Consider the following 11,398-nt stretch of genomic DNA (forward strand, 5'->3'; position numbering starts at 1 on the left):
AAAAACTCATTGTAAAAAAATTATCTCATTAATGTAGAGATACAATCAAAATTTTATATTGAAAATATATGAAAAAAAATTATGAGGTTATAAAATGGAAGATATCTCTAATAGTACGAGACCTTTTAGTTAAGTCTAAAAATAAAAATCATAATAATTTAATTTCAAAATAAATAATATCATACTATATAGAGAGATATATATTGATTTATCTGTACTTACAATTAACTCATAATAATCTCTTCAATTTATTTATATTTATATTTTTAATTTTGAAACTTTATTTAAAAAATTTTAAAATACAAAAGAAGTTAATAAAAATCAAAAAATATTTTTATTATTTAATATCTGATTCAAATAAATAAATAAAAATGAAATAAAATTAAGAGATTTCATGAATTTTATTATTTATTTTATTATTGACTTTATTTTATATTTTTTAAAAATTTAAATCTCTAAAAATAAAAATAAAAATATGAATAAATTTAGATCATCGTGTATATATATATATATATTAAAAATTAATTTTTAATATCATTAATGATTTTTATATAAATTTTTTTGATGAAATAATTAAGTTTTTATTTTATTTTATATAAAATTAAAATAGATGAAAGAAATTCTGAAAAATAAAAAAAAAATATTTTTTATGAAAATTAAAATAGGATCCACCCTTTTAAAAATTAAAAAGGCAGGAGGAGGCATCAGTGGAATCGAAGGCAGGTGAAGTCCAGTAAAATAGCACATGCCTTACGTGAAACAACCTCAAGGCACAGATAAACATAGCAAGCAGGCAGTAAGTAGCTGTTCGTGTGGTGAGGAGGCATGGAGAATCCCAACGCTACGACTACGAGCCACAGCCACTGCCAGGCACCACTGGCACGGAGAAAGAGACCAAGCCACCGGCCCAAATCGCACATGCCCTTCTTCGCTCGAACACTCTCCTCTCACCGTCGCCTCTGATTCCTCCTCCTCGATTCGCTCTGATTTCCTCCGCTCGATTCCCGGCTACTAGTGCAGGGTTTTTGTTTTTGTTTTTGTTTTTTTGGAATTTTGGTCTCTGAAATCGGACAGATCGATGGCGAGAGTGGAGGAAACCGGCGATAGGGAGGAGAACAAGGAGGAGGAGACGAGCTGGTGGTCCCCTGAAGCTGTCGAGGGCGGGAGGGTAGGAGAAGGGCCCAGCAGAGGTAGTCGTGGCGGTGGAGGCGGTGATGGGGGGCGACCCGACACCCCGCCGCCGCCGCCCTACTCGGACCAGGTGCTGGAGAACGTCCTGGAGAACGTGCTCCAGTTCCTGGTCTGCCCGCGAGATCGGAACGCAGCGTCGCTGGTGTGCCGGTCCTGGTATCGCGCCGAGGCGCAGACCCGGCGCGAGCTCTCCGTCGGCAACTGCTACGCTGTGTCGCCGGCGCGCGTCGTCCGGCGGTTCAGCTGCGCCCGGGCGCTCGTGCTCAAGGGCCGTCCCCGCTTCGCCGACTTCAACCTCTTCCCCCTCGGCTGGGGTGCCCGCTTCTCCCCCTGGCTCGCCGCCATGGCGACCGCCTATCCCTGGCTCGAGCGCATCTGCCTCAAGCGGATGACCGTCTCCGACGCCGACCTTGCCTTCCTCGCCCGTTCCTTTCCCTGCTTTCGCGATCTCACACTCATCTGCTGCGACGGGTTCGGCACCCCCGGTCTCGCCGTCATCGCTGCGCTCTGCAGGTTTTCCTCTCGGGTTCATTTCCTCCTTGAGCTGATTCGAAACACCAAAACCTAATTTCGATCATCCACCCCTAGAAATCCCCCATTTGGATCAATTTTTCTTCGAATGATAGTCCCGATTCACTTGCAGGAACCTGAGAATCTTGGATCTGATCGACAACGATGTGTTGGACGAGGAGGAGGAAGTCGTCGACTGGATCTCGAGGTTCCCGGAGACAACCACCTCTTTGGAGTCGTTGTCGTTCGAGTGCGTGAATTGCCCGGTGAACTTCTCCGCCCTGGAGGCTCTAGTCGCTCGATCGCCCTCCCTCCGGAGACTTCGGGTGAACCAGAACGTATCCCTCGGCCAGCTCCGCCGCCTCATGGCCCGGGCGCCGCATCTCACCCACCTCGGCACCGGTTCCTTCCGGCCAGGCATCGCCGAAGATCTCAACGTCGCTGATCTCGAGCAAGCCTTTGTCGCGTCCAAGTCGCTCATTTGCCTATCCGGGTTCCGTGAAGTGGCGCCGGAGCACCTCCCCGCCATCCTTCCCGTCTGCGCCAACATTGTCTCCCTCAATTTAAGCTATGCCGTCATCACCGCTGAGCAGCTCAAGCCTGTCATCCTCAAATGCAACAACCTCCGCACCTTCTGGGTAATTCCACCATTCTTCTCTCAAGTTGCTTTATTTCTCAATCCAAATTTAGCCTTTTGAACTCTGTTTATTCTTCAGGTTCTTGACACCGTTGGTGATGAAGGACTACTGGCGGTGGCCAAGGCATGCGAGAACCTTCATGAACTCAGAGTGTTCCCCTTCGAGGCCACCGAGGACTCAGAGGGCTCAGTCTCTGATGCTGGTCTTGTGGCAATCTCATTTGGATGCCGGAAGCTCCAATCAATCCTGTTCTTCTGCCAGAGAATGACTAATGCTGCCGTTGTAGCCATGTCCAAGAACTGCCAGGATCTGGTTGTATTCCGCCTCTGCATCATGGGTCGCCACCGCCCCGATCACATCACCGGGGAACCTATGGATGAAGGCTTTGGGGCCATTGTTATGAACTGCAATAAACTAACTAGGCTCGCTGTCTCTGGTCTGCTCACTGACAAAGTGTTCAAGTACATTGCAACGCATGGGAAGTCAATTAGGACCCTCTCAGTGGCGTTCGCTGGAGACAGTGATTTGAGCTTGAAGTATGTGCTTGAAGGCTGTCACAGTTTACAAAAGCTGGAGATTAGGGACAGCCCTTTTGGTGATATAGGTCTACTCTCAGGGATCCATCATTACTACAATATGAGGTTCTTGTGGATGTCTTCATGCAAGCTAACTTTAAGTGGTTGCAAGGAAGTGGCTCAGAAGATGCCCAGCTTGGTGGTAGAAGAGATTGAGGATCGGCCCAAGGACCTCGACAGTGATACTGTGGAGAAGTTGTATTTGTACCGGTCCCTGGAAGGTCCAAGGGATGATGTGCCACCGTTCGTCAACATCTTGTAGGTGTCTCACTGTCAATTGAGATACAAGGGAGAAGAATTAGCCATTTTCAGTTCTAGGTTTAACCGAGGAGCTCGTCGTGGATAGAGGACCAGAAATGTGATACAGCAAAGTGAATTTGGTGAGCATTTTCTATAACTCACTGAATCATACTCTTTCACCAAACATGAAGAGGATAAATTTCTTGATTCTCTATTGATTTATTATTTTCCTCGTATAATTCGGCATTTGGAATGGCACCTGAATTGTGGATTCTTGCCTATGACCTGATCCATTTGGAGTTACTGCAAAGACAACTCTCTGCAACCAAGCAATCATCGTAAGTTTAAAAAATGGCTTCTTCAAGGAGTTTCGGATGGATAGCAAATGCAATCTTTAAGTCTCCGGGTTGTTCTTATTCCTTGTACTCTGGAAATTGAAACTTTATTATGTTATCACTGGATTTCATTTTACTTCCATGATCTTGTCAAGGTAACATTATGGAACTTGCTTTTCATTTTCTATTTTTTGGGAGAATTTTCAGACTTTAATGAAGAGTTTAACATTTTTCTATTGAATTCCAATTCCATCTCCATTATTTTGGTATTTGGTTGGTGGCAAATGAATAAAGACTCACTTATTTGAACCAAAATCAATATTTAGTTGACTTATTGGCTGCTAAATGCTTGAAAAATGAAGTAACACTGTTTTGCCCAAGATCAAATCACTCCTCAGTCTATTCAATGCATCTGATTCCAGCTCACTTTTAGCATTGATTTAGTTGTGTGCTTGTTCGTCTTGAAGTAAACTCTAGCTCCTTATCTGCCTGCTTCATAATACTGTTCCTTGGACAGTGACTTTTTGCATAAAGATTTTTTTACTGTTTGACATTTTAATGATGGAGAATTTGTGCACTAGATGATATTCTCAACCATAAAGAATGATTCTTACCTTCTTTCTTTTTTCCCTCCATGTTTCCACTTGATGCATTACGTAATGAGAATATCTTTGGTATGAACTGCTCAAAGTCAGATGTGTAAATAAGAAGTTTAACATTAGTGCAAAGAAAGGTAAAAAGAGAGAACTTCTTCCATTCATTGGTCAAGGAAGTTCAACTAATCTGATCTTGTATTTACTTGTCTGTCATCATTCATGACTTTCTATTACGTAGCTAATAAAACAAATGTTCTGTTGATGAACTGACCACAAAAAAGAAGAAACCTTTTTTTTCATGTTCATCAGCATAAATTCTCTGAAAAGCTTCTGTAACCTTTTTCCTCCCTTCAAAGTTTGGTGATGACTGGGAATTTCTATTCTGCATTAGGTCCTATTCCTTTTAAAGTGTCTTATTCTTTTAGAGTTTTGCTAGCATTGTTATACGGACAAGAAGACAGCTTGAGATCACTTCCTAATTCCTATTAATCCTGACAATCTACTACTTGATGCACCAAGACTACATGGATCTGCAGCCATTTCACATTTTCAGAAAAGTATTCAATTACTGCAACAAGATCGGTATCGCGGCTAATGAGTGATAATAACACAGTCTAGCTCAACTTCCAGTTCAGCATGTTACTTCAGGTGAAGGCGTTTCGAGCAACTCATAATCATTTTATTGTGCTGTTCTTCATTCACAATTTCCACATGTAGAATAGGAAACAAAGCTCAGGGGAAAGGTTAGCTCAGGATGATTTTTGAGTATACAGAAAATAATAGAACCGTAAACCCTTTAGAAAACTTATATGTTTCTCCCTCTTGGTGAACCCTCTACCTTAATGTTCGGGATTTATGATACAAAAACATGACTCGAAATTGATGTTCATAGTCCTAAATCCATTTTGCGCCTTCCCTTGCTAATTTATCGAGAAGAAGCTTAATATTGACCAGTTGCAATGCTCCTCAAGGCTGCACAAATGCTCAAAATCACAAAGAAGACAAGTTTCCGGCCCGTAAAGATTCAGAATTGCTCTATCGTACATCCAAGAGAGGAGTTTACTGTGCCTAAACCCTACCTCCTTTCGTTAAGTTGTGGGGCCGGCCATGAGGAGCCCTTGACGTGAGTGTTATCACGTTTTGCATCAAAGAGAGGAGAAAGGCAGGGCATTAGCTCTTGTACCCAAATACAAAGCATCTTGCCAACCAATTTAGAAGAGAAGATTGGCCCATCAATAGTGTTCCGGTCAAAATACTGTAGATGATTAAGTTACTAATAACGAACTATTGACGTGCACACTCCTCAAAGATAGTCATCCGAGAGATGAAAAGACCTGAAAAGTACTTAAAAAAGAGTTAGAATGACTTCGGGGGTGGATCCCGACAAATCACTCTGAAACTCAAGTTAGGGTTTGACGTGAGGAAGGAGTTTAAAAGCTTCGGGAAATTGGGGTTAATGTATGCATACTTATATCCATAAATATAGGCAACCTTTTATATAATTGATTTCTGAAATATTAGTGTCTGTTTAGAAAATATTCTGAGATACGAAATTTTGTTTCGATATACGCATTCTAATTATTCATGTTTTTTGAAATATTTTTTTATTCTTCTGGTGAAATGGTCTTAGAGTTTTCTAATCTTAAGGATAAACTGGTTTTATAACTTTAATCTGCATGACACGTGGAGGTAACAGATTTCCTCCACATCACAAGCATCCCCAATTAGTATAGTTGAAAGAGTCATAGTTCGACTAACTGGACTGTACTTGATGAGGTGTCATCGCTCTGCCACATATGGATAAAGTGACCATAACAAAATCTTGAGCTCGGGGCTCGGTGCTTCAAGTTTATCGTAAGGCAAAGTCTCGAGCTCAAGGCTCAATGATTCAGGCCTGTCATAAGGTAAAATCGTGAGCTCGGGGCTCGGTGCTTCAAGTCTATCGTAAGACAAAGTCATAAGCTCGGGGCTCGATGCTCCAGGCCTGTCATAAGGCAAAGTTGTGAGCTCGGGGCTCAGTGCTTCAAGTCTATCGTAAGGCAAAGTCGTAAGCTCGGGGCTCGATGCTCCAGGCCTGTCATAAGATAAAGTTGTGAGCTCGGGGCTCGATGCTCTAGGCCTGTCGTAAGGCAAAGTCGCGAGCTCGGGGCTCGTTGCTCGAAGTCTATCGTAAGATAAAGTTGCGAGCTCAGGGCTCCAATCTATCATAAGGCAAAGTCACAAACTGAGGGCTCAGTATTTCAGACCTGTCGTAAGACAAAATCACGAGCTCAGGGGCTTAGTGTTCTAGGCCTGTCATAAGGCAAAGTCGCGAGCTTGGAGCTCGGTGTTCTAGGCCTATCATAAGGCAAAGTCGCGAGCTCGGCGCTCGGTGTTCCAGGCCTGTCGTAAGACAAAGTCACGAGCTCAGGGCTCGGTGTTCCAAGTCTGTCGTAAGGCAAAGTCGCGAGCTCAGGGCTCGGTGTTCCAGGTCTGTTGTAAGGCAAAGTCACGAGCTCGGAGCTCGATCTTCCAGGTATGTCGTAAGGCAAAATCACAAGCTCGGAGCTTGGTGTTTCAGGCCTGTCATAATTCAAAGTCGCGAGCTCGGGGCTAGGTGTTCCAAGTATGTTGTAAGGCAAAGTCGCGAACTCGGGGCTCGGTGTTGTAGGCCTATAATATCCTAGATCATCATGGAAAATATTTGACAATACTATATTTCTAACATTGATAAAATAGTTTAAATTTGTCGGAGCCCTTTGTTGGCAAGGTCGGCCCGTCGTCAATTTCAGACTTTAGATTCACTAGTAATGGGAGAGATCATTGGTTTTTACGTTTTGCCCCAACTATGTCCGAGTCTAAAGAGATCGGACCTTGAGAAAGGTAATTGCTGATGGATGTTACTGGTCCAAGACTAAGAGAGTTTTTAGAAGCACTTGAGAGTTTCTAGAGACACTTTAAGTGAACAAATATTAAATGAAGCAATAATGTAAGAATTAGTAATCTGATAAATGAATTATAAGATAAAGAGTGTTAAAGAAAATATCATGATGATCCGGAGAGAGATTTATGCTCAATGTTGAGGCTTTACTTCAATAATTGTAGGAATGACTCTTTATCTGATGACATTTGTTAAAGAGTATATATTTTGAGCTGACACCGTCGCAGTTGCAGTAATAGTCAAATTATTTTTTTCTTCTAGAAAATTGCACTTCATTTAAATGTTGTAGGAATCATTCTCCAACTTATTCGTCGTATGTGTGGTGTCATTTTGGAGCTATAAAGACCAATCGAAAAGCTCCTGAACTCCCTCTAGGAGCTCTTTATTCTCGGTGCAGGAGTGCACCGTCCGACACTGCTCAACGTTGAGCTTGCGCATGATCCACACAACTTGGAAGTATATATATTAGGAAGGTGGGAGGTCGACCTTGATGGTGTCAACTCCCAGCCAAATCAAGAACCGATGGACGTTGATTTCCTTGAGGTCCTTGATGCTGCCATATCTAACGACTCTAGAGACCTCGGTCTTGTAGTAAGATGAGGTACTCAAAGTCGACGTAGCAAGGGTCGTTGAGATCGACAGAGAAGCTTCCGTTGGAATTCAAAGAGAAGGACTTGACCATGTCGGGGAGAAGGCTCGAGGGGGAGGTTGTACCAAGGGAAGGAGATCGTAGATGGTGGTGGTGTTGGAAGTCGAGGAGTGGTCTTCAACGGCAAGGAGGGAGAGAAGGAGAAGATAGGAGAGGAGGAGGAGGAGGAAGAAGAAGTGAAAAGAAGACGAGGAAGAACAGAAGATCGCCATGGCGTCTTGGAAGACAAGTTGGGTCGAGATTTGAGGAGGAATGTTCAAGGCTCGTTGCTTAGTTGCGTTTGTTTTGGGTGTTTCTTCCCATCGGAGACAGCGGTTGAGGGGGACCGGAGGGGGAGATGAGGAATTGAAGATCGATCGGAGGGCAATAGGGATTTGGACGACGACTAGAGAGGGGAGATGGAGGAGAAAGAGAGAAGACTAAAGAGGAGATCAAAGATATAAATTTTCATCAGTGAGGGAGAAAAGAAAGTTAGGATTTTAATCCAAAGTGGAGATGGATTACATTCTAATAGAGAAGATTTTCTCGTTGTAGCTTTTCTCTTCAATGGATTCATGATTGTCATTAATTCTTCCAGTGTTAACCATTGCAGCGTCTTGGCTTAGATTTCCCACATACGATGTTAATTGTTCCGACTAAAATACCATGGATGATCAAGTCATCGACCAATGAACTATTGACGTGTACGCTCCTCGAAGATAGTCGTCTGAAGAGATGAAGAAACCTGAAAAGTACTCAAAAAGAGAGTTAGAATGGTGCCGAGAGTGAGTCCCATTGACCAACGAACTATTGACGTGTACACTCCTCGAAGATAGTCATCCGAAGAGATGAAGAAACCTGAAAAGTACTCAAAAAAAAAAAATTAGAATGGTGCTGAGGGTGAGTCCCGGCAAATCACTTTCGACGCTCAAGTTAGGGTTTGGCTTGAGGAAGGAGTTTAAAGGTTTAGAAAAATTAAGATTGACGTGTGCATACTTATGTCCATCTGCGTGAAGGTAATAGATTTCTTCAGGTAAAATGGTTTTAATATTTTTTAATCTTAAAGATGAATTGATTTTATAATTTTATCTCACATAACATAACGTAATAGATTTCTACCGCATCAAATAATTAATAACACTGCAAAGGATTGGTTGGAAGGTTGGGAACATCTAGTCACGAGTTTCTTCGTATATTGACTAATCAAATTTACTACTATTTAAGATTATCAATAAATTATATATTTAATCTGCATGCATTTCAAATGATTATTTCTTAGTTCTATATAAAATATAAAATATAAAATATTTATTTATAAACTCTGACTTATATATTTATAACTATTAATTTTATTTTATTAAATAAAAAATATTGCTATTGCATATATATAAATTAATATTAATTATTATAAATTCAATATGTTTTATTTATATCCTTTATTATGACTTAGGACTTACGACTAACCTACTTGCTTAGCGTATCGTCCCATCTGTGTATGCGTAATGGCTTCTACCGACATCCAGCAAATTGCCAGCATCCATTTGTTTTATTTTCATTTAATTTTGTTAATTGATCAACTTGATGTTACATAGTTCTCCATTTAATTGTATTCATTAATCATCTTCATATTGGACCATCTCCTCTAGATAATAAAAATAATTGCAACATGAATGCCCCCGCCGGTTAACCCATATAGGGTTCGATCATGTCCTCGGGGCATAGCTGAGTTGGTTACGACGAAACAGATTTACAGAAGAGGATAAGAGTTCGAATCTTGACGAAGCCGAGCAATATCCTCCTCCATCGTGATCAACTACAGTTTCTCGATTTACCTCCTCATAGATAGTCATGAAATTGATCATGTGAAACCGTTAGGATGATGAATTTCACTTTTTTTTTAAGAAAATAGAGGGTTTAATCATTCGTGGTACTTGAATTATTAGTGATACTGGAATACTATATCAGAACTTATTTACTCTTTCAAATTTATTGACAAATCAAGGAAAAAATTATTCATCTCTAAAATTAATTGGTTGGACTGAGTTGACATGGAGTATTAAAAAAAAATTTATTATTACAACATGAACGCTCAGGCCTGCATTATCCATGTATTTTTTTTATTTTTTTAATGGACAAAAATTTCTTTAAAAATTAAAACAGCATGTAATATATATATTATTTTAAAACAACATTATATAATTGTTGGAAACAATGTAACAGATAATAACTAATATAATATTTTTAAAATAATTTTAATCAAATTTTAATAATTTTAATAAATTTGATATAAAAGTATTTCATATATAATATTTTTAAAATATTCTTATTAACTTAAATAAAAATGTTTAAATTTATTAAAATTATTTTAATTTAAGTTTAACAATAAATTTAACATGATTTTGATTAAATTAAAATAATTTTAATAAATTTAAAATAAAAATTATTTAAAAGATAATTTTCTAACAACATGCACCAATAGAAATATGACTGGATAACACAGAACAGAGCAGGTGAGGGGTGGCTAAAGCGCTAAGACTAGAGAGAGAGAGGACGATCAGAGATCATTCACAAAATTGACAATATATTTTAAGATAAATTAAAGAGGTCAGGACAAACAAGTCTTGCGTGGATCACTGTTAAATAGAAAAGGGCATTGTTGATGGAGGCTAAAAGAGGCTCACTACAAGGACAGGATAGAGAGTCCAAGGACAAATAAACCTTGCGTGCATGGAACACTGCTAGGGAGGAAAGGAATGAGGAACAGTAAGTCCAACTCGGGCATTGTTGAGAGAAGCACATGATCGTATGAATAAGTGTTTCTTTATATGCATGAGTTCTAATGTACATTCATGTAGTTTATTTTGATTTCTATTGTGATACCATCGTCGCCTTGTTGCATCTATGACTATGAATCCTTTCATAAGTTTTGCAAAAGATCTAAAATTGGAAGACATGAGAAATAGGCATATATGTAAAATATATGAAAGTAAGAAAGCCCTTCCAAGGCCATATTAACAAGTGTATTGAGCTTTGGATGAATGAAAAATGCATGGCTAAATAGTTTGATATATATATAGGACTAAATCAACAATGTGCATATGGTAGTTTTTCTCTTATACATTGATTTTTCATTTTACAACAAGCTGCTACTTGTAAAATAGATAATTAAGGATGCCCAACAAAGTTTTCAGTAATATTAATGAATTGCACTCGATTAATTAGTTTAGGAAACTAATTCTTCAACAAAGAAATAAAACTCTTTTTGTGGGGGAATGAAATTGTCCATGAAACTTTTCCCCTGGCAGCTTGTGATTAGCTTGGGCAGTGGGAGTGGCTCCACTGTTTACTCATGCTTCATTATACAGAGTTAGCATGCGCAAGGGATCAAGATCATGATTCCTAAAGTAACAATTGGCGTAATTGAAAGCATCTGTTGCATCCCGGATCTGCCTTTTAGTTGGACGCCGATGACGAATAGCAATGATACGGTGAAAACCTACAGAGTCAAGTCAAGGTCAAGTCTAAGTGAAAATTAAAAGTCAAATCTAAATAGAAGTCAAAATAGTCACTCCTCTTCTGCAAAAGGTGGATCCGCCACCTTAGCGGCCCCACACGATCGGTCCCACGACCATCTGTGAGGAGGTAAATCGAGAAAGTGCAGTTAGTTACGACGTAGGAGGGTATTGTCTGACTTCGCCAAGATTCGAACCCTTGCCCTCTTCTGCAAGTCTGCTGCGTCGTAACCAACTCACCTATGTCCCGGGG

General features: G+C 40.1%; 1 protein-coding gene and 1 pseudogene across 4 annotated transcripts; one reads left to right on the forward strand and one right to left on the reverse strand.

Moving 5' to 3' along the window:
• Positions 1-794: 794 nt before the first annotated feature.
• Positions 795-3,730, forward strand: LOC141844155 (transport inhibitor response 1-like protein). 4 transcript variants are annotated; one of them, XM_074732194.1, is made up of 4 exons: positions 795-918; positions 1,253-1,704; positions 1,835-2,339; positions 2,418-3,730. In XM_074732194.1, exons 1-4 carry the CDS (start codon positions 826-828, stop codon positions 3,174-3,176), a joined length of 1,809 nt encoding a protein of 602 aa, XP_074588295.1. In that variant the 5' UTR covers positions 795-825; the 3' UTR covers positions 3,177-3,730. The 4 variants fall into 4 exon arrangements, 2 of the variants coding, with proteins under 2 accessions (XP_074588295.1, XP_074588279.1); XR_012603113.1 differs by having other exon boundaries at positions 811-1,704; positions 2,418-3,294; positions 3,455-3,730; XR_012603114.1 differs by having other exon boundaries at positions 811-1,704; positions 2,418-3,294; positions 3,466-3,730.
• A 3,611-nt stretch (positions 3,731-7,341) lies between these two features.
• Positions 7,342-7,866, reverse strand: LOC141821819 (uncharacterized; annotated as a pseudogene).
• Between the last annotated feature and the right edge of the window lie 3,532 nt (positions 7,867-11,398).

This window comes from Curcuma longa, chromosome 1, assembly GCF_044706935.1.
Source record: "Curcuma longa cultivar G26 ecotype Majalengka, Jawa Barat chromosome 1, ITB_CL_G26_1.1, whole genome shotgun sequence".
NCBI classification, from domain to species: Eukaryota; Viridiplantae; Streptophyta; class Magnoliopsida; order Zingiberales; family Zingiberaceae; genus Curcuma; species Curcuma longa.

Excerpts from the sequence above, each read along its gene's own strand:
- LOC141844155 (XM_074732178.1), top strand. The coding sequence starts at position 1,079 with ATGGCGAGAGTGGAGGAAACCGGCGATAGGGAGGAGAACAAGGAGGAG. Across the intron at positions 1,705-1,834 it reads GTCATCGCTGCGCTCTGCAG|GAACCTGAGAATCTTGGATC; the intron begins GTTTTCCTCTCG and ends ATTCACTTGCAG. Across the intron at positions 2,340-2,417 it reads ACAACCTCCGCACCTTCTGG|GTTCTTGACACCGTTGGTGA; the intron begins GTAATTCCACCA and ends TTTATTCTTCAG.